The sequence below is a fragment of the Capricornis sumatraensis genome, chromosome 4 (genome assembly GCF_032405125.1).
Source record: "Capricornis sumatraensis isolate serow.1 chromosome 4, serow.2, whole genome shotgun sequence".
In the NCBI taxonomy this organism is placed as follows: Eukaryota; Metazoa; Chordata; class Mammalia; order Artiodactyla; family Bovidae; genus Capricornis; species Capricornis sumatraensis.
The window spans coordinates 153,664,206-153,685,240 of record NC_091072.1 but is presented as its reverse complement, the minus strand read 5'-3'; the positions used below and the strand labels follow the sequence as shown (position 1 = coordinate 153,685,240).

Sequence of the window (21,035 nt, the reverse complement as noted above, 5' to 3'; positions counted from 1 at the left end):
TTCATTGATTTAAACACTTTCTTCCTCTCCTTTTCCCCGGCTTCTTCACTTTTCTTTGTGTTTGGCTGCAAATCATCTTAACGTGATTGGCTAGGGCATCTGCCCGTTATCTTTTCTTTGCTCCGACGGGAGAAATAAGAAAAAAAAAGTCTTAAACTCAGCTATTTTATTGGCTCCGGTAAGGACGTACGGCGAGGGGATTGGGCAGCTCAAATTTGTGATTGGTTCTTATACCCATCAGTCACACTGCCGGAAACCAAGTCTATTGCGGCTGGAAGGGTTTTCATTGGTCCGGAACTGCCCCGCTCGCTCGCCCGCTCCCCCACCCGGTTGCCGTGGTTGCAGGCCCGGCCCGCCAGCTCGTCCGCTGACAGCGAGCCTTTAGGGCGGAGGGAAGCGGGTCCGTTGGTCCGCCAGGCACGAGGCTCCGCCGGCGGCCAGGCCCGCGCGGAGCCGTTGCCATGGCAGCCGCCGCCGGAGGCGCGGACGACGAGTCGCGCTCGGGCCGCTCGAGCTCCGACGGCGAGTGCGCGGTGGCGCCCGAGCCGCTGACGGGTCCCGAGGGCCTCTTCTCCTTCGCCGACTTTGGGTCTGCGCTGGGCGGCGGCGCGGGCCTCCCGGGCCGGGCGTCCGGCGGGGCCCAGTCCCCGCTGCGCTACCTGCACGTCCTGTGGCAGCAGGACACGGAGCCCCGCGATGAGCTGCGCTGTAAAATCCCCGCGAGCAGGCTGAGGCGAGCCGCCAGGCCCCACCGCCGGCTCGGGCCCACTGGCAAGGAGGTGCACGGTGAGGAGCGCGGCGGGAGGCGGGGCAGGCCCTCGACTGATCTCCCCAGCCGGCTCAGGATGGAGTCCTCCGACATCTGCGCTACGGACCTGGAGTGACCCCTGAGTCCCCTTCCAGTAGGAATAGTAGTCGTATGACTGCTAAGGATCATGAGTGTAAAAAAAAGAAAAAAATAGTCTTCCTGCTCAGAAACAGTCCCGGAGGCTTTTCACATTGGGGAGTTCCTGAGTAGAAACGGATTCCTCGCCCCAGGTGTAGATAATACATGGGGTAGTGGAGAATATTTTCGTATCAGAGCCAAGTCGTGCCAGCTTCTTTAAATGCACAGACCTGGGTTGGACTTTTCTAGCTCATGGTGGCCTTAGGCAAACTACAGACCCTTTCAGTTGTAGTTTTCTTATCTGTAAAATGGGAATGGTATGCTTTACAGGAATGTTGACAAGAGTTAGGTAAAGTAGGGAATGTATAGTCAATATTTGGCCTTCAACGTGTGCCAGACACTGTTGGGTGACAATGTGGTCATTTTCTTTTCTTTTAAAGATTTATTTATTTATTTTTGGCTCTGCTGGGCCGTCTTTGCTGAGCGTAGGCTTTCTCTAGTTACGGTGAGTGGGGGCTGTTCCTTGCTGCCGGTGCGCAGGCTTCTCATCGCCGTGGCTTCCCTTGTTGCAGAGCATGGGCTCTAGGTACACAGGCTTCAGTAGCTGCAGCTTCTGGGCTCTAGAACTCAGGTTCAGTAGTTGTGGCGCATGAGCTTAGTTGCTCAGAGGCATGTGGGATCTTCCTGGACCAGGGATCAAACCCGTGTCCCCTGTATTGGCAGGCAGATTCTTAACCATTAGACCACCAGGGAAGCCCTGTGACGGTTTTTGATCCTCATAATAACTCATCAAGATTCAGCTACCCGTTCCCACTTTACTGAAGATAAAACTGAGGCTTGGAGAAATTGTCTTGCTCTAAGTCACATCAGTAGAAATTTGTTGTGCTGGTATTAGAACTCCTGCTCTGATATTTCTTCCATATTGTCTTTTACATTTTATGGATGCCGTGGAAACCAACACCCTGAAAGACTTAAGAATGGAGACTTTTAGATTCCCTCTAGGACCTACTCATCTTAGTGGTGTTATGAGGATTGAGAATTTGAAAGTGCTATATGAATGTAAGGAATCATTATATATCTGAGTTGTAATTTTTGTCCATTTCTCTGATGATAAAAGTATTGCTTTCTATTACCCTCTAATATAGAGGTAGTGTCATTGTGGAGAAAAAAGTTTCTGTGTGGGAATTATCAGATTTAAATATGCCATTTAGGAGAGGCCTGTTTTGAAGGAGAATATAAGATTATATGTGTAATCAGCTCACAAAGAGCTTTGTGTAAATCATCTCATTTGATTTTTGCAACAACTCAGGACTGTCAGGACAGAGCTCAACCTTGTTTGTACTTGATAGATCTGAAGCCCAGGGGCTTAACTAACTTGTTCAAGGTCACCAAGTGGCAGAGCCAAGATCTGGCTGCAAAGGCCTTGGAGGATTTGCTACAAAATGTGGCTTTTGCATGAGCTGTGCCACATTTCAGGTTTCTCCTGGTTGTATCCTGGCACCTCTCTTTCCTTTTAGATGCTTTTTTTTTTTTTTCCATTTGGCAGTGCTGTGCGACACGCGGGATCTTAGTTCCCCAATCAGGGATCAAACTCGTGACCCCAGCAGTGGAAGTGCATGGGTCCTTAACCACTGGACTGCCAAGAAGTTCCCAGGAAGCCATTACTTTCTGCTTCATCATGGCCATTGCTGGGGTTTTTTTTTGTTTGTTTTTTTAACTGGCACTCTTATTCTCTTCACAGCTCTGAAAAGGCTGAGGGACTCAGCCAATGCCAACGATGTGGAAACAGGTGAGTGTGCAGAGTGAGTCCGCTCCATGGTCTAGTTAGGGAAGGAAAAGTCCACGTAACCAGTACCTGGGAAGACAGCGCCTGAATTCTGCCAGCTCAGCCTTGGGACCACTGTATCTATTGTATAACTGCTGTCACCTTACAGATGACAAGTCTGGTTCAGATGCTTACTCTTCCCACGCTTGCCTGCCACTCCTTCCTGATGTCAGAGTGTTTATTACCCTGTGAGCCCCCTCACGGCAGGAGCTTTTGTATCCCTGGCACCCAGCCGCAGAGTAGGAGCTTTTGGGAACTTCTGGCTAAAAGGAATGAATCGTCAACTTGAACCGCCAGGAGAGCCACCATCTGCATAGAACCCTTCAGCTGCTCCCCTGAGGCTTGGTGGTAGTGGGGTTCGTGGTTCTCAAACTTCAGTTGACAGAACATCTGAAAGGCAGGGGTGGGGCTCCTAGCAGGACACGGCTCTGTTTTTTTTGTTGTTGTTGTTGCTGCTCTTCATCCTTTACTAGCTGACAGGGCAGTAGCAGCATCAAAGGTACAAGACAAGTTATAGGGAAAAAAAGATTTAATTTTGTCCACTGACTTAATTCGTTCTGTGAATCAGGGAGAAGTGGTATATTGGTTTTCTGTAACTGCTGTAACAAATTACCACAGATATTCTTGTGTAAAACAGCACCAGTTTGTCATCATACAACTATGAAGGTCGGAAGTCCAGCTTAGGTCTCATCAGGCTGAAATCAGAGTGTCAGTGGGGCTGTATATCTTGCCGGAGGCTCCAGGAAGAATCTGTTTCCCTGCCTTTCCCAGCTCCTGAGGTTGCCCACATTCCTTGGCTCGGAGTCCTCTCCCCTCATCTTCAGAGCCAGCGATAGTAGACTGAGTCTGCACACTGGTTCTACCAAAGGGAAAAGGTTCTCTGATGTTAAAGACTCCTGTGTTAGATTGGGCCTGCAAACTCCAGGATAATCTAGCTGCTGCTGAGTCGCTTCAGTCGTGTCCAACTCTGTGTGACCCCATAGACGGCAGCCCACCAGGCTCCCCCATCCCTGGGATTCTCCAGGCAAGAACACTGGAGTGGGTTGCCATTTCCTTCTCCAGTGCATGAAAGTGAAAAGTGAAAGTGAAGTCGCTCAGTCGTGTCCGACTCTTCTCAACCCCATGGACTGCAGCCCACCAGGCTCCTCCGTCTATGGGATTTTCCAGGCAAGGGTGCCATTGCCTTCTCCAATAATTTAGCTAGAGGTCCCTTTTGCCATGTAAGGTAGCCTATCCATAAATTCTGGCTATTTAGCCATAGGCATCTTTGGGCGTTGTGATTCTGCCTATCTCACGTGGCCATTATTCTATTTTGAGAGTGCGATGCTGTGGTCAACAGATAAAATGTAAGTGTGGATAAAGGGCCATGGAGAGGAGGTTGTTCCCCTCAGGGAGCTGGGCCTTGAGTGGGTCCCTTATCCCTGGCATATCATAGTGAGCAGGCCTAGAAACTGGAGGGGTTTTCAGCGTTCTCCAATTTCATCTCTTCCATGAACTTTATTTTTTATTTATTTATTTTTTTCTTCTATGAACTTTAATATTGTGGAATATTTGGGTAGTAACCGATATGGCTTTTCAAGGAAAAATGATATATTCTCTTTTTAATACCTCTAGTGTGTGGCCTTGGCACCCCACTCCAGTATTCTTGCCTGGAAAATCCCATGGATGGAGGAGCCTGGTAGGCTGCGGTCCATGGGGTCACTAAGAGTTGGATACGACTGAGTGTCTTCACTTTCCCTTTTCACTTTCCTGCATTAGAGAAGGAAATGGCAACCCACTCCAGTGTTCTTGTCTGGAGAATCCCGGGGATGGGGGAGCCTGATGGGCTGCCCTCTATGGGGTTGCACAGAGTCGGACACAACTGAAGCGACTTAGCAGCAGCAGCAGCAGTGTGTGGCCAGAGAATATTTTAATTATATTTCCCTTCCACAGAAAGTCTAGTTTACCTTTTTTTAATAGGTTTACTTTCTCTCTCTTTTAAATCGAAGTATAGTTGATGTACAATATTATGTAAGTTACAAGTTTACAGTATAGTGATTCACAAGGTTTACAGGTTATACTTCATTTATAGTTGTTACAAAATATTGGCTATAGTCCCCCTGTTGTATAATATAGCTTGTTTTATACCTAATAGTTTGCCCCTAATCGTTATTTCCCCACCGCTATACTGCCTCCCCTCTTCCCAGTGGTAACCACTGGTTGGTTCTCTATGCCTGTGAGTTTATGTCTAGCTTATCTTTTCTTTTTCACAACAGTAAAAGATGTTTATCAGCTTTCACAATCATTAGCCAGTGTCTAGCTTATGTTGAATCAGGTGTCCACATGGTGGTTTTATTGTTTTGGTGGAAATGCTGTAATTTTCCATTCAGAGTCTGTGACACACCCATCTTCAAATCTATGTAGCTCATGGCTGTTAGATTTACCAGGCTCCTGCAGGACTCTGATAGCGAAACTGGCTGTAGTTTAGCTTTTTCACTCCTTTTTACTGTATGGTTAGCATTCTGTTTTCTTGCTTCATGTTTGTTGGGTCTTTTGGTGTAGGTTAGCAATTATAGTGGATGTAACATTTCTACCCTCCTATGGTTAAATTGTAAGTACCTTTCTGTGAATTCACAATCATTTGAAAGATTATTATTATTTTTTTGGCTGTACCAGGTCTTAGTTGCAGGATGGGGATCTTTAGCTGCAGGATGTCTTAGTTGTGGCGTGTTAACTCTTGGTTGCAGCATGTGAAATCTAGTTCCCTGACCAGGGAGCGAACCTGGGCACCCTCTATTGGGAGCTCAGAGTCTTAGCCACTGAACTGCCAGGGAAGTCCCATTGAAAAGATTTTAAATGTGAAAATGATATATGCATTTAAAATGTTCTAAAAATTAGAAAAATATACAAGAAAAACATTTTTAATGTCAGCAAAGGAGCTAATCTTTGTTAATATTTTGGTGAATATCCTTCCTGTCCTTTTTCCCGTGCAGAGGAATTTTCTTGAGCTTGTAGACTGTGCTGTATACACAGTTTTACAGCTTGCTTAATGCTTTATGTATCATAAACATTTCCCATAGTCTTCATAACCATTTTTTTTCAAAACAGAAGTGTCATTTTTCCTATTTATAGAATAAATACATAGCTGTACAATTTTTGTAAAGGTTGTAAAAAGCAGAAATTACCTTGTAATTCCATTCCACAGCTAAAACCACAGTTTGTAATGGATGCACACAATGCCTTCAAAGGGACGAAGCAAGAGTTATTCAGTTAGTCACATATTTGCACACTGGTGTTTCACTATTAAGATAATTTCCTAGGAATGGGGTTTCTACATCAAAGGATACATGTATCTTGATGGCTTCTGATAGGTGTTGCTAAAGTGCTTTCCAAAAAGACTGTTAGCTGTACAGATCACAAAAATAGAACCATTTACTTTATCTCGGAGATGCTGGCTCTCTTTTGGTGACTGCACTGATGAACACCGAGGTGACCTGAAGCTCTTCCTTCTTCTCCACTCTATAAACCTTTCCCATTCATTCATTCCCAAACCATTCATTCATTTATCCAGTCAGTTGGCAACATTTGTGGAACAGGTCAAGTCATATCTCCGTCCAAGATATTAAGAAAATAAAAACCTACAGTATAGCTGGAGAAGAAGAGTATAAAGTGACACCATTTCTAAAAACAAACAAAAAACCCAAAGAAAGGGAAGTCATGTGTTTAGTGGGAGAGGTAAAAGTCCTTGAGCAGGAGAAACCTGGGTTCCTATCCCAGCCCTCCTGTCGGCTTGGTTTGGAGTCTGTCTCCTAGCCTGTAGCACGGACATGGTACCATGCTGAGTGTTTGATGGCAGGCAGGCACCTGATGCCTGGCTGGCCCTTGGTGTACAGGCAGTTGCTCTGAAAGAGATCAGCATGTTATTGTGAGAGTAGCAGGATGACAAGGGCACTACAGAGACGTGGGGGTCAGGGGGCTCATTCACCTTAAGGAGATGGGAGAGATTCATGGAGCGGGAGATTATCTGGGCTTCGCCTGGAAGGACTCGGGTCCTTGAGAGGTTCGCTGGGGGATTGCTAGGGCATTTCACTGCTTGCTCTAAAATGATGTTTGGCAGCAATTTCTACATTTCAGTTTGGACATGGGCACGCAATACATAATGCCTCACATTTTATAATGGCTCCAGACTTTTCAGAAAAGGACTTTCATATCCATTATTCTCATCATGGCAGCTCTAGAAGTTGACTGGGCAGAAATTACTCCCATTTGCTGGTGAATGGGGCCCCAAATCTTGGCCTTCCTTGTCCCAGCCCAGCTTTTCCCACTGCCGCACGCTGTTGGCAATGAACTCCTTTCCTTTTTGCTCAGCTCAGTCTGGGACTTGGACTGCATGGCAGAGCCCAGGCTCTGTCCACTCTAAAGGGCTGCCTCATGGGAGCTAAGTGAGCGTCAGCCCACAGATGTGTCCCAGTTGGATGGATGTGTAGCCAGACTCAGGTAGAGGGGCAGGACCAAAATCAGTACTGGGGATATCCATGACTCCAGAATTCCTGACCCTGAGGGCCGAGATCCTTCTGTGATGCTCTGTCCCAAGACACGTACTTGAGCACCCAGCACCCGTGGTGCTCAGCTGTGCCCTCAGGAGAACAAGTCCTCAAGGGGGCTGCATCCTGGAGGGACTAGCTCTCCCACACATTATGGATGCCTTGCTGGAAGGGGCCCTAAGCACCCTTGCCCACCCCCAGGGCTGCAGCTTGGCTAAGCCGCCACTCTCCCTGCTTGCTCCCTCTGCCTTGGCGGTGCCAGTGCAGCAGCTCCTGGAGGATGGCGCGGACCCCTGTGCAGCTGACGACAAGGGCCGCACTGCCCTGCACTTTGCCTCCTGCAATGGCAACGACCAGATTGGTGAGTCCTGGGGTGGTAGGGGAGGGGGGCTGGGCGAGTATTCTCCCCCCAGGGGCACTGGGGAACAGCACACAGGGTAGGGGGCTGCTGGAGCTGAGGAAGGCTGGGCCCTCCCACACCTCTGGCCTGTGGAACTGGCACTGCCAGGCTAAGGTGGGGCTCAGCTGGGGTAAGAACGAGATCGACCCCAAGGTTGGACCGGACCTTCCAGACATCCAGACATTCAGGCAACATTTACTCAGTGCTAAGGACAGCAGTGGGACAGCCTGCCCCCAAACCCAATTTTTTTTTTTCCCCAGAGGTCTTTTTAGGATGTGGTATAACTGGCAAACAGTGAAGTCTCTGTGTACATACACTGCTGTGTCCACCTCCTGGATCAAAATATAGAATCTTTTCAGTGCCCGGCATTCTGTCTCATGCCCCTTAAGAACCTTCACTAGCAGCCACAGCTGTTGGGAGAACTTTCTTTAACCCTAAAATCTCAGCCCCATAATACCTGCACGGGCTCAGGGACCCTCCCAGAAGCCTTAGTTCACAGTGTTCAGCGTCATGCACACAAGCCTCACGAGTGGGCAAGGGAGTGAAGCTGCACAGGGCAGTGTACTGGCTTTCAGTGTTCCGTAGAGGGGTGGAGGCTAGGATGCTGTCAGTAGACGCCCCCAGCGGCTCCTCTGGGGCTTTCCTGTTTCCAGTGCAGCTGCTTCTGGACCACGGAGCCGACCCCAACCAGCGAGATGGGCTGGGGAACACGCCACTGCACCTGGGTGAGTGCCTGGCGAGCTGCCAAGACAGGCTCCTTTGATGGAGAGCCCAGGGTCCTGCAGGCCCCCAGCAGGCTCTCTGGTCCCCTGGGGAAAGCCTGAGTCCCCAGGGCCACACTCCCCTTGGGCTGTGTCCGTGGCTGACCCCATCCACTATTGGTCGACTGTGCCCCAAGCAGGGCTGATTTCACAACCTGAACTGGCTCAGCAGCTCTGCCAGGGGAGGTTCCCGCCCTGTGGCCAACTCACCATGGCTTGTGGTGAGGCGGGTCCCACCTCCCAGCCTCAGTTTCCCCAGCTGTGTAGGGAGGGAGTTGGGTTTGATCGCTGAATCCCCCCAGTTGCTGCCTCAGTGATGCCTCTTGGGGCTTGATCTGGCACTGGAACCCTGAGAGACACAGTCCTGCTCCCTCCTGCGGGCACCCAGGGCCAAGCCCCCTGCGGTCCTGAGCTCTCAGTCCCTATTCTCCTTCCTCAGCGGCCTGCACCAACCACGCCCCCGTCATCACCATGCTGCTGCGAGGAGGTGAGTGCTCCCCTCCCCCTCCTTCCTCCTCCTCCCCCTGCTCAGCATGCTCACCGCTGCCTGTCCCCCCAGGGGCCCGGGTGGACGCCCTGGACCGAGCAGGCCGCACACCCCTGCACCTGGCTAAGTCCAAGCTCAACATCCTGCAGGAAGGCCACTCCCAGTGCCTGGATGCTGTGCGGCTGGAGGTGAAGCAGGTGAGCGTCCCACTCGGCTGAGCCTGCAGCACTGAGCAGGTGACTTCATTCATGGTTCATGTGGACCCCAGCTGACACCTGGTCCAGCGCACCCCTGGGCAGCAGCCTCAGGCTGCTCTGTGCCTATGGGCACAGCCTCAGCCTGCCCTCTGGTTTCAGATCATCCAGATGCTGAGGGAGTACCTGGAGCGCCTAGGGCGGCACGAGCAGCGGGAGCGGCTAGATGACCTCTGCACCCGCCTCCAGATGACGAGCACCCGTGAGCAGGTGAGCGCGGCTGCGGTCCAAACCCCAGCCTGGCAGGAGCCTCAGGGCGAGCCGGTCCCCGCTCTGAGGCTGGAGAGAGAGGCATGGCTGCTGGTTGCCGTCCTCTGTGGGCCTCAAAGCCTCTGTCCACCTCCTTGGAAGCAGCCTGGGTCCTTCTCTCTGGGGCAGCGAGGATTCACCCTTGGACAGCTGCTCCATAGTCCAGGGTGAAGCCCTCACAGGCCCTGGGAGAAGAGACAGTGCCTGCCTCTGCACCTGTGGTGCTGTGGGGGGAGACCCGGGGCAACCCACCACAGAGCCTTGGTTTCCTCCCGCAGGTAGACGAAGTGACCGACCTGCTGGCCAGCTTCACCTCCCTCAGCTTGCAGATGCAGAACATGGAGAAGAGGTAGCGAGAGCCGCTCCCCGCCGTCCCTCCTGCTGCCCGCCCCGCCCCGCCCCGCCCGCTGCCCTCTTGCTACAAAGAAAAGGCCTGGCACCTGGGACCCCGTCTGCCGAGGCCTCATCCCAGCTGCTGGGAGGCAGAGGCATTCTCTCACTGACCTCAGCGCCACTCCCAGCCACAGTCTCTGTCGTGTCCATGGGCCGAGACCACAGCCCCCAGCTTCTTCCTTTGGCTCCCGCAGCAGCACAGCCATGCCTCTGCCCTGGCTGACTTGACACGCGCTCTCCTCACAGGCCTCGCTCATCCCACAGCCTCCCTGGTGCCCTCAGCAGGCCCCAGACCCTCTTCTGAGTCCCCCTCCCAGCCGTGGGCTTGTTGCAGCCAGCCGGGTGGGCTTAGGGCAGGCACCCTCTGGCCTAGGGGGCTTCTTGGCTGGCCCTGCACCTCTCACCAGCACTTAGATCAGGCTTGCCACCAGACTTGCAAGGAGACATGGCAGCTACTTTCTTTGGTTTGGAAGGGGCCAGGGGGTTGGTGAAGCCTAGACCTTAGAAATACAAGGTTAGGGAGGACCTAGCTGAACCCAAAGCAGAAAATCCCTGGCCCTTTTTTCCCCAATCACTGAAACAGTGGGAGGGTGTAACCTTTCTGCAGCCTAGTTGTAGTAGGCGAGGAGAGGTCCTCAAGATGGCCACGTTCTAGTTCCAGGAACCAGTGAACACCATCTTATATGATGAAAGGGACTTTCAGATGTCATGAAGCTAAGGTCTTTAGACAGGGCAATTATCCTGGATTATCCAGGCAAGCCTGATGTAATCACATGGATCCTTATTAGAAGGAAGCAGGAGCTCAGAGAGGAAGTAGGGGACAGGGTGACCAAATCAAGAAACGAGTAACGCAAGGCAGGGGTCACAAGGCAAGGAATGAGGCGGTCTCCAGTAGCTGGAAAAGACAAGGAGGGCTTCCCTGGTGGGCCAGTGGTTAAGAATCCACCTGCCAGTGCAAGGGACACAGGTTTGATCCCTGGTCTGGGAAAATCCCACATGCCTCCAGGCAACTAAGCCTGCGTGCCGCAACTACTGAAGCCCGTGCACAGCAGTGAAGACCCAGTGCAGCCAAAAAATAAATTAAAAAAAATAATAAGGCAAGGAAATGGATTCTTCCTTCATAACTTCCAAAAGGAACCAACCTGCTGACACCTTGATTTTAGCTCAGAGACAGGTTTCAAATTCTGACTGCCAGAACTGTAAGAGAATAAATTTGTCTTGTTTTAAGCTACTAGATTTGTGGTAATTTGTTGCAGTAGTGAAGGGAAACTAATACTCTGGTGAAGGCTCAAAAACCCACAACCCGGCCACTTCTACCCTGGCAGAAGCCGACATTCCCCTTGGGGCTCAGAGATGCAAAAGGCAGCGCCCCCTCCTGGCAGAGATCTGCCACAGCGGGGAAGTCTGAAGGGAAGGCTTGCGAGACCCAGCTGTCTCTCAGAAACATTTGACTACGGAGTTAGGATAGACTTTTCCCAAATTATCAGTCCCGGTTCTGCTCTGGCTCTGCCCTACTTTCCCTCTCACCAGACTTGAGTCCTGGCTGCTTTTCAGGAGGAGGGGAGTTTGTCTCCGAAATCCCAGCTTGATCAGATCTGAATTGAACTCATGGGACCTAGCTGTTCCCCAGACCCTAAAGAAGAAAGGACCTCTGGGGAGGCAGGGGTGAGATTCAGGCTGGGGGCTGCCTCCTGGGCCCTGGGAGAAGGGAAGCTGCAAGCCCCATCGGGTTGCCAGGGTTGGGGAGAGAGGAGGGCAGAGGATGCAGTGTTATCCTGCATGCCACAGCCGAATGAATAAGTAAACATTTAAAAAAAGAGCAAACGCTCACGTGGGCCCTGAGTGGGCTGGGCTGGGCAGGGCGAGACGGAGAACCCGACAGGTTGCCCACACAGGAGTCAGCTCTCACTAGCTGCTCCAGAAATTAACTGCGTTTGTGGGGGAAAAAGTGGGGAGCGCGGTGGTGGCAGGAAGGAAAAAATCCACGTCTGCTGATTTCACCTTCTGGGTAGGGTCCTTTTCTCTACACCTCCCATTTCATTCGCGTTGGAAGTACCTCTCGGGCACTTGCTTTACACTCACCAGGGTTCCAGGTGGGAGCACAGCAGGGGAAGAAAACAAAATCCCTGCCACGCAGATGGTGGTGATGGTTGGAGAAGGGTATTCACGGGTTCTCACAGCCATCCTGTGAGACAGCTGGCCTTCCTGCTGCTTTGGATGGGTAAGAAAAGGCAGGTTTGCCAGAGTGACCCAATGGGGCAGCTGGGCTGGAACCTGGACTCATCCCCAAAGCTCATGCTTCCACCACGCCTGAAGTCCGAGTCTTCTCAGAAGCAGTTTCCTAAAACTGAGGGCCACAACATTTGTTGAGCTCCTGTTACGTGCCAGCAGGCCCATTATACAAGCCCTTTGATTTAGTGTTTGCAGTCAAAGGGTAGCCAGTGCCCTTGCTCACTATATTATAGATGCACAAGATTGAGGCTCAGAGAGAGAGTAACTTGCTTGAGGTCAGATAGCAGCACGTGACCCAGCCCAGCCCAGGAATCTCTGCCAAGATTCCCAAAGTGCTGATCTCCCCAGTGTTCGTAAGACACAGTAGACACCCATGGACCTTACTGAGTAAGTCTCTCTCCGCATGTGGAGAGGGGCGGGCCCTTTCCTTGCTGAGCACGTGGTGCAGTGTGCCTGGTGTGCGAGGCCTGCATCTGGCCACCAAGGGCGGAGTCATGGGACTGAGCTGGGTCTGGAGTGCTCTTTGCCCATCTTTGGTGGCTGCCCATACTATTATAGGCCTTCTGAAGTGGTCAGAGAGCTGGGAGCAGCAAGAGCCAGGCCTGGCAGACTGACGGCCACAGGCTGACTGTGGGGCCAGGAGATGGCATGGGAAACGTGGGGCCCAGGAGCGTGAGGGGCTGGCCAGAGAGGGAGGTGAGACCAGGCCACAGAGATCCTGCACAGAGGTCAGAAGATTTGCCCTGGCGACAGAAAGCAGGTGACGCAGACTCACCTCCACCCTCAAGGTCATATGCGTCCTTACCCAGAGCAATCACCTTGAGCTCTGGGGAAAAGACCCCCTCCCACCAGATCCCCAAACTGCTTCAGAGGCTGAGCCCAAGCCAGGGTCAGGAGGACAGGATGCTGGACTGATACATACCTGGGTAATCCAGCAAAGTCCCCATCTCACTCCAGCTATAGGGAATGAAAGCCCAAAGCCCCTGATGCTAACTCTTCAGTGAACACTGAAGCCTTGGTACATGCAGGGAGATATGATCAGTTCACTTGACAGTTGAGGAAACAAACTCAGGGAAGCAAAGGAGTCTTGCCCAAAGCCCCAGACCAGGGCCCAGAGTGGTCCCTTGTCTCTGTGACTGGCCCATGCCAGCCTGGTGATGTTCTCCCACTTTGGAAGCTGGGGAGGATGGCACATTTATTAAATGCCCTAGGCCATCAGAATGCCCAGAGGGGGCATAGGCAGGTGAACTGAACCTCCTCCACAATTGAGTTGGATTGTGAGGGTTCTTGGGGTTTTGTTTTCTTTTTTTTGGCCACACCATGCAGCTTGTGGGATCTTAGTTCCCCAACCAGGGATTGAACCTTGGCCCCTACAGTGGAAACTTGGCATCCTAACCTCTGGACAGCCAGGGAAGTCTCAGATTGTGAGGGTTTTTAGGGTTCTGATGGAGGCAAGGATCTTTCTGGGAGAGCCCTGGAAACCTCTCATATAGGTAGCAGCAGCCAGAAAGCAGCCTGTGGCGGTGTGCCTACCTTGCAGCCTGGCTCAGGCAGCTCAGTTCCACAGTCTTAAGAGGTCAGCTGCAAAGTGCAGGAGCCAGGATTCAAACCCGGTGATGTGGCTCATAGTCCGTGCCTTGACCCCTGCACTGTGCCATCTCTCTGAGTTGACCTGGCAGGCCCACCAGATGCCCAGTCCAGCACCCTCCCCAGAACCACAGCCATCCAGAGCACCCCCAGGAACTCCCAGCTGGCACCCCTTTCCCCCTCAACCCCTCCTCATAACCCTTCCTCCTGCTTCAGTCTCACCCCTACTCAGAGCCCACGCTGCTAAAGCAAGGTGGCACCAAGCAGATTCCTCAATAAATCAGTCTTGTCCTCTTAAGCCAGAAACAATTCCACCCCCACAGCCAGTCCTTCTGGCCTCATGACATCTTGGATCCAGCCAGCAACTTGCAAATGAGCCCTGCATCCAGGCTGAGGACTAATGTTCATTCATAGGGAAACTCAGGGTGGTTAATTGGTATTTATGTCCCCAGGTACACACCTTGAAGTTGATAGATGGTGCTGTTCCTGTCAGCCAGAGGCAGGGAGAGAGACTGGTTAACACAGTGTGCCAAGGTCCTCACCTCACCCACCCTCCCCGAGGCTGAGTTTCACCTTGGCTACATTTGCTACCCGGGGTGGGCTGGCGGTGGGGGTCACCATTGCACATTCAAATTCCTCCCTCCCCTTAAAAAAACAAAAACAAAACTATCTGCCTCTTCTCTTCCTTTAAAACCATGAAACTGAAATCAGACCAACTTGAATTAGACCCCAGCTCTGTCTGGGACTACCTCTGTGATCTTGGGCCAGTGACTTAATCTCTCTTTTCCTCAGTTTCTCCAAATTCAAACTCTAAAGCAGATGAGACACATCTTCCAGGGCCAAGTACAAGGTCTGAAATACAGCAGGTGCCCATTTCACCACTGCCCCACAGACACCCTCACCATGTCCCCCAGGCCCCTCGTCTCAATAGGTTCCCACCAAGCTCAACATCCCCCCACTGCCACCCCCAGTAGCCTAAGCCAGAAGACGGCGTTATCTGGGACATCGCTCCTCCCCACCCCATAACATTTAATCACTATTTAGCCCCAACAATTGTACCTCGTATGTGGTTGTCTCATCTGTCCATGTCTCTCTACCCACTGCCATGTCTTGGACACCTTCATCTCTCTGGGTTCTCACACCAGCCTCTTAACTAGTCTGCCTACCCTCAGCCTCATTCTGCTCTCCCTCCCCAGGTATAGTCTGCCTTGCAGCCAGAAAGAGTTCCCTCTAGAGTATATCTGATCCGGTCACTCTTTTGTTCAAAATCTTTCCATGGCTCCCCTTGCCCTCGAGACAAAGTATAGTCTTGGTTACAGATAGGATTTAGAGAATCCTTTGCAGCTGCCTCCCTCAACCTCTCCCACCTCACCTCCTGCTGGGGCTCCCTTGTACCCTGTCCCAGGCCCTGGGCTCGTCGTGTTGTGCCTGAGTCCAGGTGGAGGACTCCAGGTAATCTGTGCACATGTTCTCCTGTCTCTCCCTTCCACATCTGCCCTGACTTGCTCTTCAGGGCTTGGCTTGGGCATCAGCTCCTCCCGGAAATCGTCTCTGCCTCTCCAAGCTGAGTAGGACCCTCCTCTGGGCTCCCACAGTCCCCCATGCTTCTGTCTTGCTTTCCTGCAGGAGAACTCTGTGCTGAGTAGGTGTTCAGACTTGAATGCTGCAGGATCATCCCTGAGAGGTTGGTACAAACGCGAGGGTGAGAAGGTTACATAATTCAAATCTCCTTTCAAATAAGAGGAGCTCCCTCCTGACCCCCAGGCTGGCCCGAGACCTCGTAGGAGGCTCAGGTCAGGTGGATTCTCCTGGGCCCTAGGGGCAGTGGCTGGGGCTCATTCAGCCTCTGGACAGCCCAATTGCCTGCCTGTGGTCCTCCAGGACTCAACTCTCTCCACCAAAGTATTACAATCATCTGCTCTTCCGCACATTTCATTAGCCTCCTGAAGCAGACCCAGGAGCCTCAGGGGCTGAGCCTAAGCCCAGCATCAGGCCATCAATCTTCCTGCCAAATCCATGGCAAAAATAATCTCCCAGCTCCAGGCCAGGCCCTTGGTGGTAGCTTTCCTGGCCCAGGGCTCACAGAGCAGCCTCTGGGTTGGATCCTTGCTGCCAGCCTGGCACCTCCAACCCAGCCTCTACACAGCAACCATGGGCCCCTCCCTTGCTGAAAACCTTCAGGGGCATCACTGCCTGCCTGAGAGGATGGAGTTCCTGCCCCCGCAGCTGACCTAGGAGGCACACGTGACCTCACTGCACCCACCCTCCCTGCCTCCCCAGACCCTACCCTACTCTATCCAACCCTGCTTCAGCTACACGAATCCACATACTGCTCCCACCTGTACCTGCCCTGGCCTTTGCTCTGCCTGGCAAGCCCGTCCCACCTTTTCCCAGGAAAAATGCCTATTAAATGTCATCTCCTCTGGGTATCCTGCTTGGACTGGCCAAGGAAGGGAGGCCTTTCCTCCTCTGGGCCCTGTGAGCTCTTCTGTCATGGCCCCATGACGCAGTGCTATCCTTTCTTCTTTTGGTTTTTGGCTCTCCAGCTAGACTAAGCACTCCCGCAAGGCAGGGGCTAGGCCAGATTCACGTCATCTCTGACTTCCTCTCGAGGGCTAGATTAAGGCAAGCACTCAAATGTTTGAGGGATAAAGAAGGAAGAAAGGGTCACGCTTTGCCTTCCCTGACACCTCTGTCCTCATGTATCATATGTCAGCCATGCGCCTACTCTTGGCCAGGCTGTTTGGCCCTCCATTAGTCGGGGTGTCTGGGCTTCTTTATCTAGCTCCATGGGCCAGGGAGACCCATTCAGAAGCAGGAGTCAGAAGCAGGTGGCCTTGGGGTCCAGCCAGGGCCCCTCTGCCAGGCCACTATGCAGGGCTTCTGCTGACAGACCCCTCCCCTAGGCCTGGCTCTGTCACTCCCTGGCTGGGCACTTGTCTCCTGCCTGTTCTCTTTGCAGTCGGTCACCTGTCCGTGCCCACAGAGGTGACTGTGGAGGAGCACCAGGCCACCTGGGTGGCTGGACCAAGCATGGCAGAGGCCACCCTGAGAGATTTTACTCTGCGCTTTGACTTTGCAGGCTCTCACCACTGCCGTGTGCAGCAGCCTTGTCAGATGCTCTTAGATGCTTTTCCAACACTTCCTGGGCTGCCCAGAGAGCCACTCCTCTCGCCCAGTTAGGATCCTGGCTCTTCCTCAATTTTGCCACTTGGCTATGATCAAGTACCTCATCTCGAGCCTCAGTTTTCACTTCTGCAAATGGAGGTTATATCCCTTGCCTGTTGGTGCGAGGCACGGATGAGGAAGGGGAGGTGTGAGTGATGGCCGTGGGAGACAGAGGCCACTCTGGGGGCTGCAGAAGTGGCAGCATCACAGCCCCTGCCCTCCAGGAAACTTTCCCACTGCTGCAGCCTGCGTCAGTTGGGGACATCTTGGCAGAGACTGGGGAGAAAGAGCCTGGGACCAGGTGTCAGCCCTGGTGCTGGGCCCTGGCAGCACTGGCTCCCCAGCTGGCTCTCAGCCTCCCCCTGAGAAGGCTGACTGCCACTCTGATCTCTGGGTCTGTGGCAGGTGGCAGGCAGTGAGGAGGTCTCAGCAGCTGCCCAGTGTCAAGGAGGGCCTTTCCAGGGTGCCCAGCAGCTGGGGTATGTGTGCCGGGGAAACAGAGAATTGGAAGGTCTCAGCCAGAAGCTAATAAACAATATTGGCTTACGGTGAAGGAGGAAGTGGGCAGCTCCACAACCATCGAAACTGATCTATTGGTTAATTAGGAGGTTTCCACAGCCACAGACTATGCCTGCTGTGTGTAGGGCCAGGTAGGGAGGGGGCCACAGGGTAATCAGGGCTGCTGGAAGGCCAGCTGGGGTCTGAGTGCAGCTCAATGTCTCCCCTGAGCCAGGAGCCTTAAATGGCTGAGGAATAATGCAAGAGGTTGGGGTCAGGCAATGGACCTAGGACTTGATGCCTGGGGCCTGCCCATCAGGACACGCTGTCCTGAATATCTAAACAGAATTCTGCTATAGCAGGGGCTGGGTGCCCTCTGTGGTTTCCAGGGCAGCCAGTTGAGTATGGGGAGCTATAGGTTTGGGGAAGAGAGCTGATGCAGAATCAGGAAGAACCAAGAAAAACACTGGAAACCATGGCATTTGAGAACAGAGGTCCCAGAGGTGGAGAAGTCAGTTCTTCTAAGTAGAAAAAGGTAAACAGCAGTAGGTTTGAATCCAGACTCTCCCAAACACTAGTTGTGTGGCAAATCGCTAAACCCCTCTGATTCCTGATGTCTACATTTTTAAAGAGGAACGAATGATATCTACCTTGCAAAACTGTAATTAGATTGAAGAATGTAATACCACAGTAGCTGTTCCCTTCTCCAGGGGATCTTCCCAGCCAAGGAAACGAACCCAGGTCTCCCGCATTGCAGGATTCTTTACCAGCTGAGCCATCAGGGAAGCCCCATGGGATACATATGAAGTGCTTAATATTTGCTATATTTATTTTGTATCTGTTAGTATTAAGTTACTCTGACTTCCCTGATGGCTCAGATGGTAAAGAAATTGCCTGCAATGCAGGAGACCCAGCTTCCATCCCTGGGTTGGGAAGATCCCCTGGAGAAGGGAAGGGCAATCCACTCCAGTATTCTTGTCTGGGAAATCCCAAAGGCAGAGAGGCCTGACGGACTACAGTCCTTGGGGTCGCAAAGAACGGACACGACTGAGCGACCAAGACTACCACTATACTATTAAGTTACTCAGGACAGCGCTTCGAAGGGAGAAGGAGCTTGGTAGAGGAAGCAGGGCTTCCAAGATGCTAACAGAGTTGGCAGAATGGGCAGAAGGATTACCCTCCTTCCTTCCAGATTTGCTATGGACACAGTCTGGGGGATTCCTGGCCTGGGGGCTGCGCTTGGCTGCCTGGAATCATTTTCACCGTCCAGGGGTGTCCACTTCGTGGACTGAGTATCCACTGCTCCTCAGAGGGCTCCTGGCTTTGGCCCCATCCCCTAGTACTGTCCGGCCCTGGAGGAAGAGGAAGGAGAGACAGACGGACAGCCGGCAGAGCGGAGGCACACAAAGTTTATTCTGGTCCTTTGACAGGTAGGGCCCTGCACGCCTCTCCACCACCTGCGGGCTCCGGACCTCGCTCCCCGCCCCAGTCGCCGCCCGCCGGCAGCCTCCCGCGAGGCCGGGCGTTCCCGGAGCAGCCGTCGGGGCCCGGGGACCCCGGGCGGACGCGACGGAGGGCGCGGCGGGCACCACCCGCGGGGCAGCGGGCGCGGGGGCGACGGCGGCCGCAGGGCCACAGGCGGCGGAGGCGCGCGCGGAAGTGGCGGGAGGCGAGCGCGTAGACGAGCGGGTTAAGGCAGGAGTTGGCGTAGGCGAGGCAGTGCGAGGCCAGGCGGCAGGCGTAGGTGGCCGGGCTGAAGGCGAAGCGGCCGTACCAGAAGCAGAGGATGAGCGCGTGGTGCGGGACCCAGCAGAGGGCGTAGAGCGCCGCCACTGCCAGCATGACGCGCCCCGCGCGGCCCGTGGCTCTGCGCCGGGCCTCGGCCGCCGCCGCGCCCGCGGGGCCCACGGCGGCCCACAGGAAGCGCAGCGTGCGCCCGTAGGCCAGGCTCACCACGGCCACGGGCAGCAGGTAGCCGGCGGCGAAGGTGGCCACGTCGAGGGCGCGGCGGCGCGCGTCCTCCCAGGCGGGCACGCAGAGCTCAAGCGCGCCGTAGCGCACTGTGCCGTAGTAGCTGAGGTAGGGCGCCGAGAAGAGCGCCGCCAGCAGCCAGACCAGGCCCACGGCGGCGCGGGCGTTGCGCGGCGTGCGCAGGGCCCGCGAGCGCAACGGGTGCCGCACGGCCAGGTACCTGCGGGCGGGCGCGGAGTCAGACCCGCGGCGGGCGGGTGGCCTGGATATCGCCGGGATCTGAACTGCCCCCGCGGTGACCGCGCGCCGGGCCTCGTTCGCAAGGTTGTGGGGATGAAGGGAGTTAGCGTGCAAAGCGCTTGGAGTAGCGCTTGGAGTAGCGCCTGGCACCTAGCGAGGCTCGGTCGGAGCTCAGCGAGAAGTGACCAACCGGCCCAAGGTCATCAACGAGTCAACTAGAGAGTGAGCCTGGGCTTGACCCCAGGTTTCAACCCCTGAAAGCCGGTCTGACCCACAACTCGGGCCAGATGTGGGCGGTAATAAAATAGCTGATGAATTTCATTCGTGTGTTCCTTTTGCCATTCATTTCACACTTTCAGAGCACGGACTAAGTGCCAGGCCCTGAGCTGACACTTGGAACACAGAGATGTTCTCTGGATTCTCCCAGTGAAGATGGGGTGAGGGCAGGATGACCCCCTCAAGTATGCCCTGCAGGTGCCCCGAGACTGGGTGGTGGGGGCCAGACAGCTGTTCTTTTTCTCCCTCCCCCTCCCTTTTTGGCCCCCCATTCCCTCCTTCCCCTCCTCCAGACCAGGCCGCGTTCCCAGCCCAGCGCACCTGTCCACTGAGACAGCCGCCAGGGTGAAGCTGCTGGCGTACATGGTGAGGTAGATGAGCAGGTGCACAGCCTTACAAACCAGGGCCCCGAAGAGCCAGTCGTCCAGCGTGTAGATGGCAGCCTGGAAAGGCACGCAGCACAGGATGAAGCAGAGGTCAGCTGCCGCCAGGTTGAGGATGAATAGATCCGTCGTGCTGCCCGGCTCCTGCCAGGCACTTGGGCCAGGCTGCAGCAGCACTGCCAGCACCAGCCCGTTGCCCACAGTGCCCAGCAGGAAGATGAGGGCAAAGACCACGGGCACTGCCACAGCCCCCATACTCCCTGGGCTGTCTAGCGAAATGTTCTGGATATCAGCCATCTTCCCAACAGATGGGCACCTAAGGAAGAAAAACTGGAGTCCTCAGCTCTGGTCACTCAATTCAGGGGTCTAGTTCTCCCACCATAGGCCTGGCCAAGTCTCCTGGGGTGGAAGCTTGTGGGGGATAGGGGTGCTGGGCAGAGACAAAAGTTATCCCTGAGACCCACTGTGCAAGCTCCTGGCAATCTCATTGGTGTCTAAGGTGGGTTTCTCAGTTTCCTAGGAAACATCCCAAGGCCTGAAGGACTGATTAGGTAGTTGATAGACACCTTCAACCAATGATGCAGGTAAAGACACAAGCAAAGTGAGTGCGGGGAGGGGCAGTTCCAACCCCAGGATCTGGTGTATTTTCCTCACTTTTCAGTGGGGATCTGAAATACAGGGAAGACTTTTGGATATTAGTCAAATTCAACCAAACATGGGTGACACCCCTGAGTCACTGGATAGTCCAGCTTAGTGAGAGCACCACATGGCACAGCTGGGAGCACCATATAGGTCTCTGCCTCCTTTGCAGATGAGAAAACTGAGGCTCAGAGAGGGGACTTGGGAAGCTAATATCACACTCTGAGTGGTAGATCTGAGGTTGTTGCCACCCTGGTACCGAC

General features: G+C 53.7%; 2 protein-coding genes across 2 annotated transcripts; one reads left to right on the top strand and one right to left on the bottom strand.

Annotated features, from left to right (window-relative positions):
• Positions 1-461: 461 nt before the first annotated feature.
• On the top strand, positions 462-10,959 carry ANKRD54 (ankyrin repeat domain 54). Its single transcript, XM_068971044.1, has 8 exons — positions 462-786; positions 2,628-2,675; positions 7,497-7,595; positions 8,288-8,359; positions 8,835-8,882; positions 8,955-9,079; positions 9,239-9,346; positions 9,664-10,959. Exons 1-8 carry the CDS (start codon positions 462-464, stop codon positions 9,736-9,738), a joined length of 900 nt encoding a protein of 299 aa, XP_068827145.1. The 3' UTR covers positions 9,739-10,959.
• Positions 10,960-18,673: 7,714 nt separating this feature from the next.
• GALR3 (galanin receptor 3) lies at positions 18,674-20,570 on the bottom strand. The gene is made up of 2 exons (XM_068971540.1): positions 20,072-20,570; positions 18,674-19,454 (listed from the first exon to the last, which is right to left on the bottom strand). Exons 1-2 carry the CDS (start codon positions 20,428-20,430, stop codon positions 18,674-18,676), a joined length of 1,140 nt encoding a protein of 379 aa, XP_068827641.1. The 5' UTR covers positions 20,431-20,570.
• Between the last annotated feature and the right edge of the window lie 465 nt (positions 20,571-21,035).

Coding starts and splice junctions, on each gene's coding strand:
- ANKRD54 (XM_068971044.1), top strand. CDS start 462: ATGGCAGCCGCCGCCGGAGGCGCGGACGACGAGTCGCGCTCGGGCCGC. Junction 8,360..8,834: donor GAACACGCCACTGCACCTGG/GTGAGTGCCTGG, acceptor CTCCTTCCTCAG/CGGCCTGCACCAACCACGCC. Junction 9,080..9,238: donor TGCGGCTGGAGGTGAAGCAG/GTGAGCGTCCCA, acceptor CTCTGGTTTCAG/ATCATCCAGATGCTGAGGGA.
- GALR3 (XM_068971540.1), bottom strand. CDS start 20,430: ATGGCTGATATCCAGAACATTTCGCTAGACAGCCCAGGGAGTATGGGG. Junction 19,455..20,071: donor GCGGCTGTCTCAGTGGACAG/GTGCGCTGGGCT, acceptor GCCCGCCCGCAG/GTACCTGGCCGTGCGGCACC.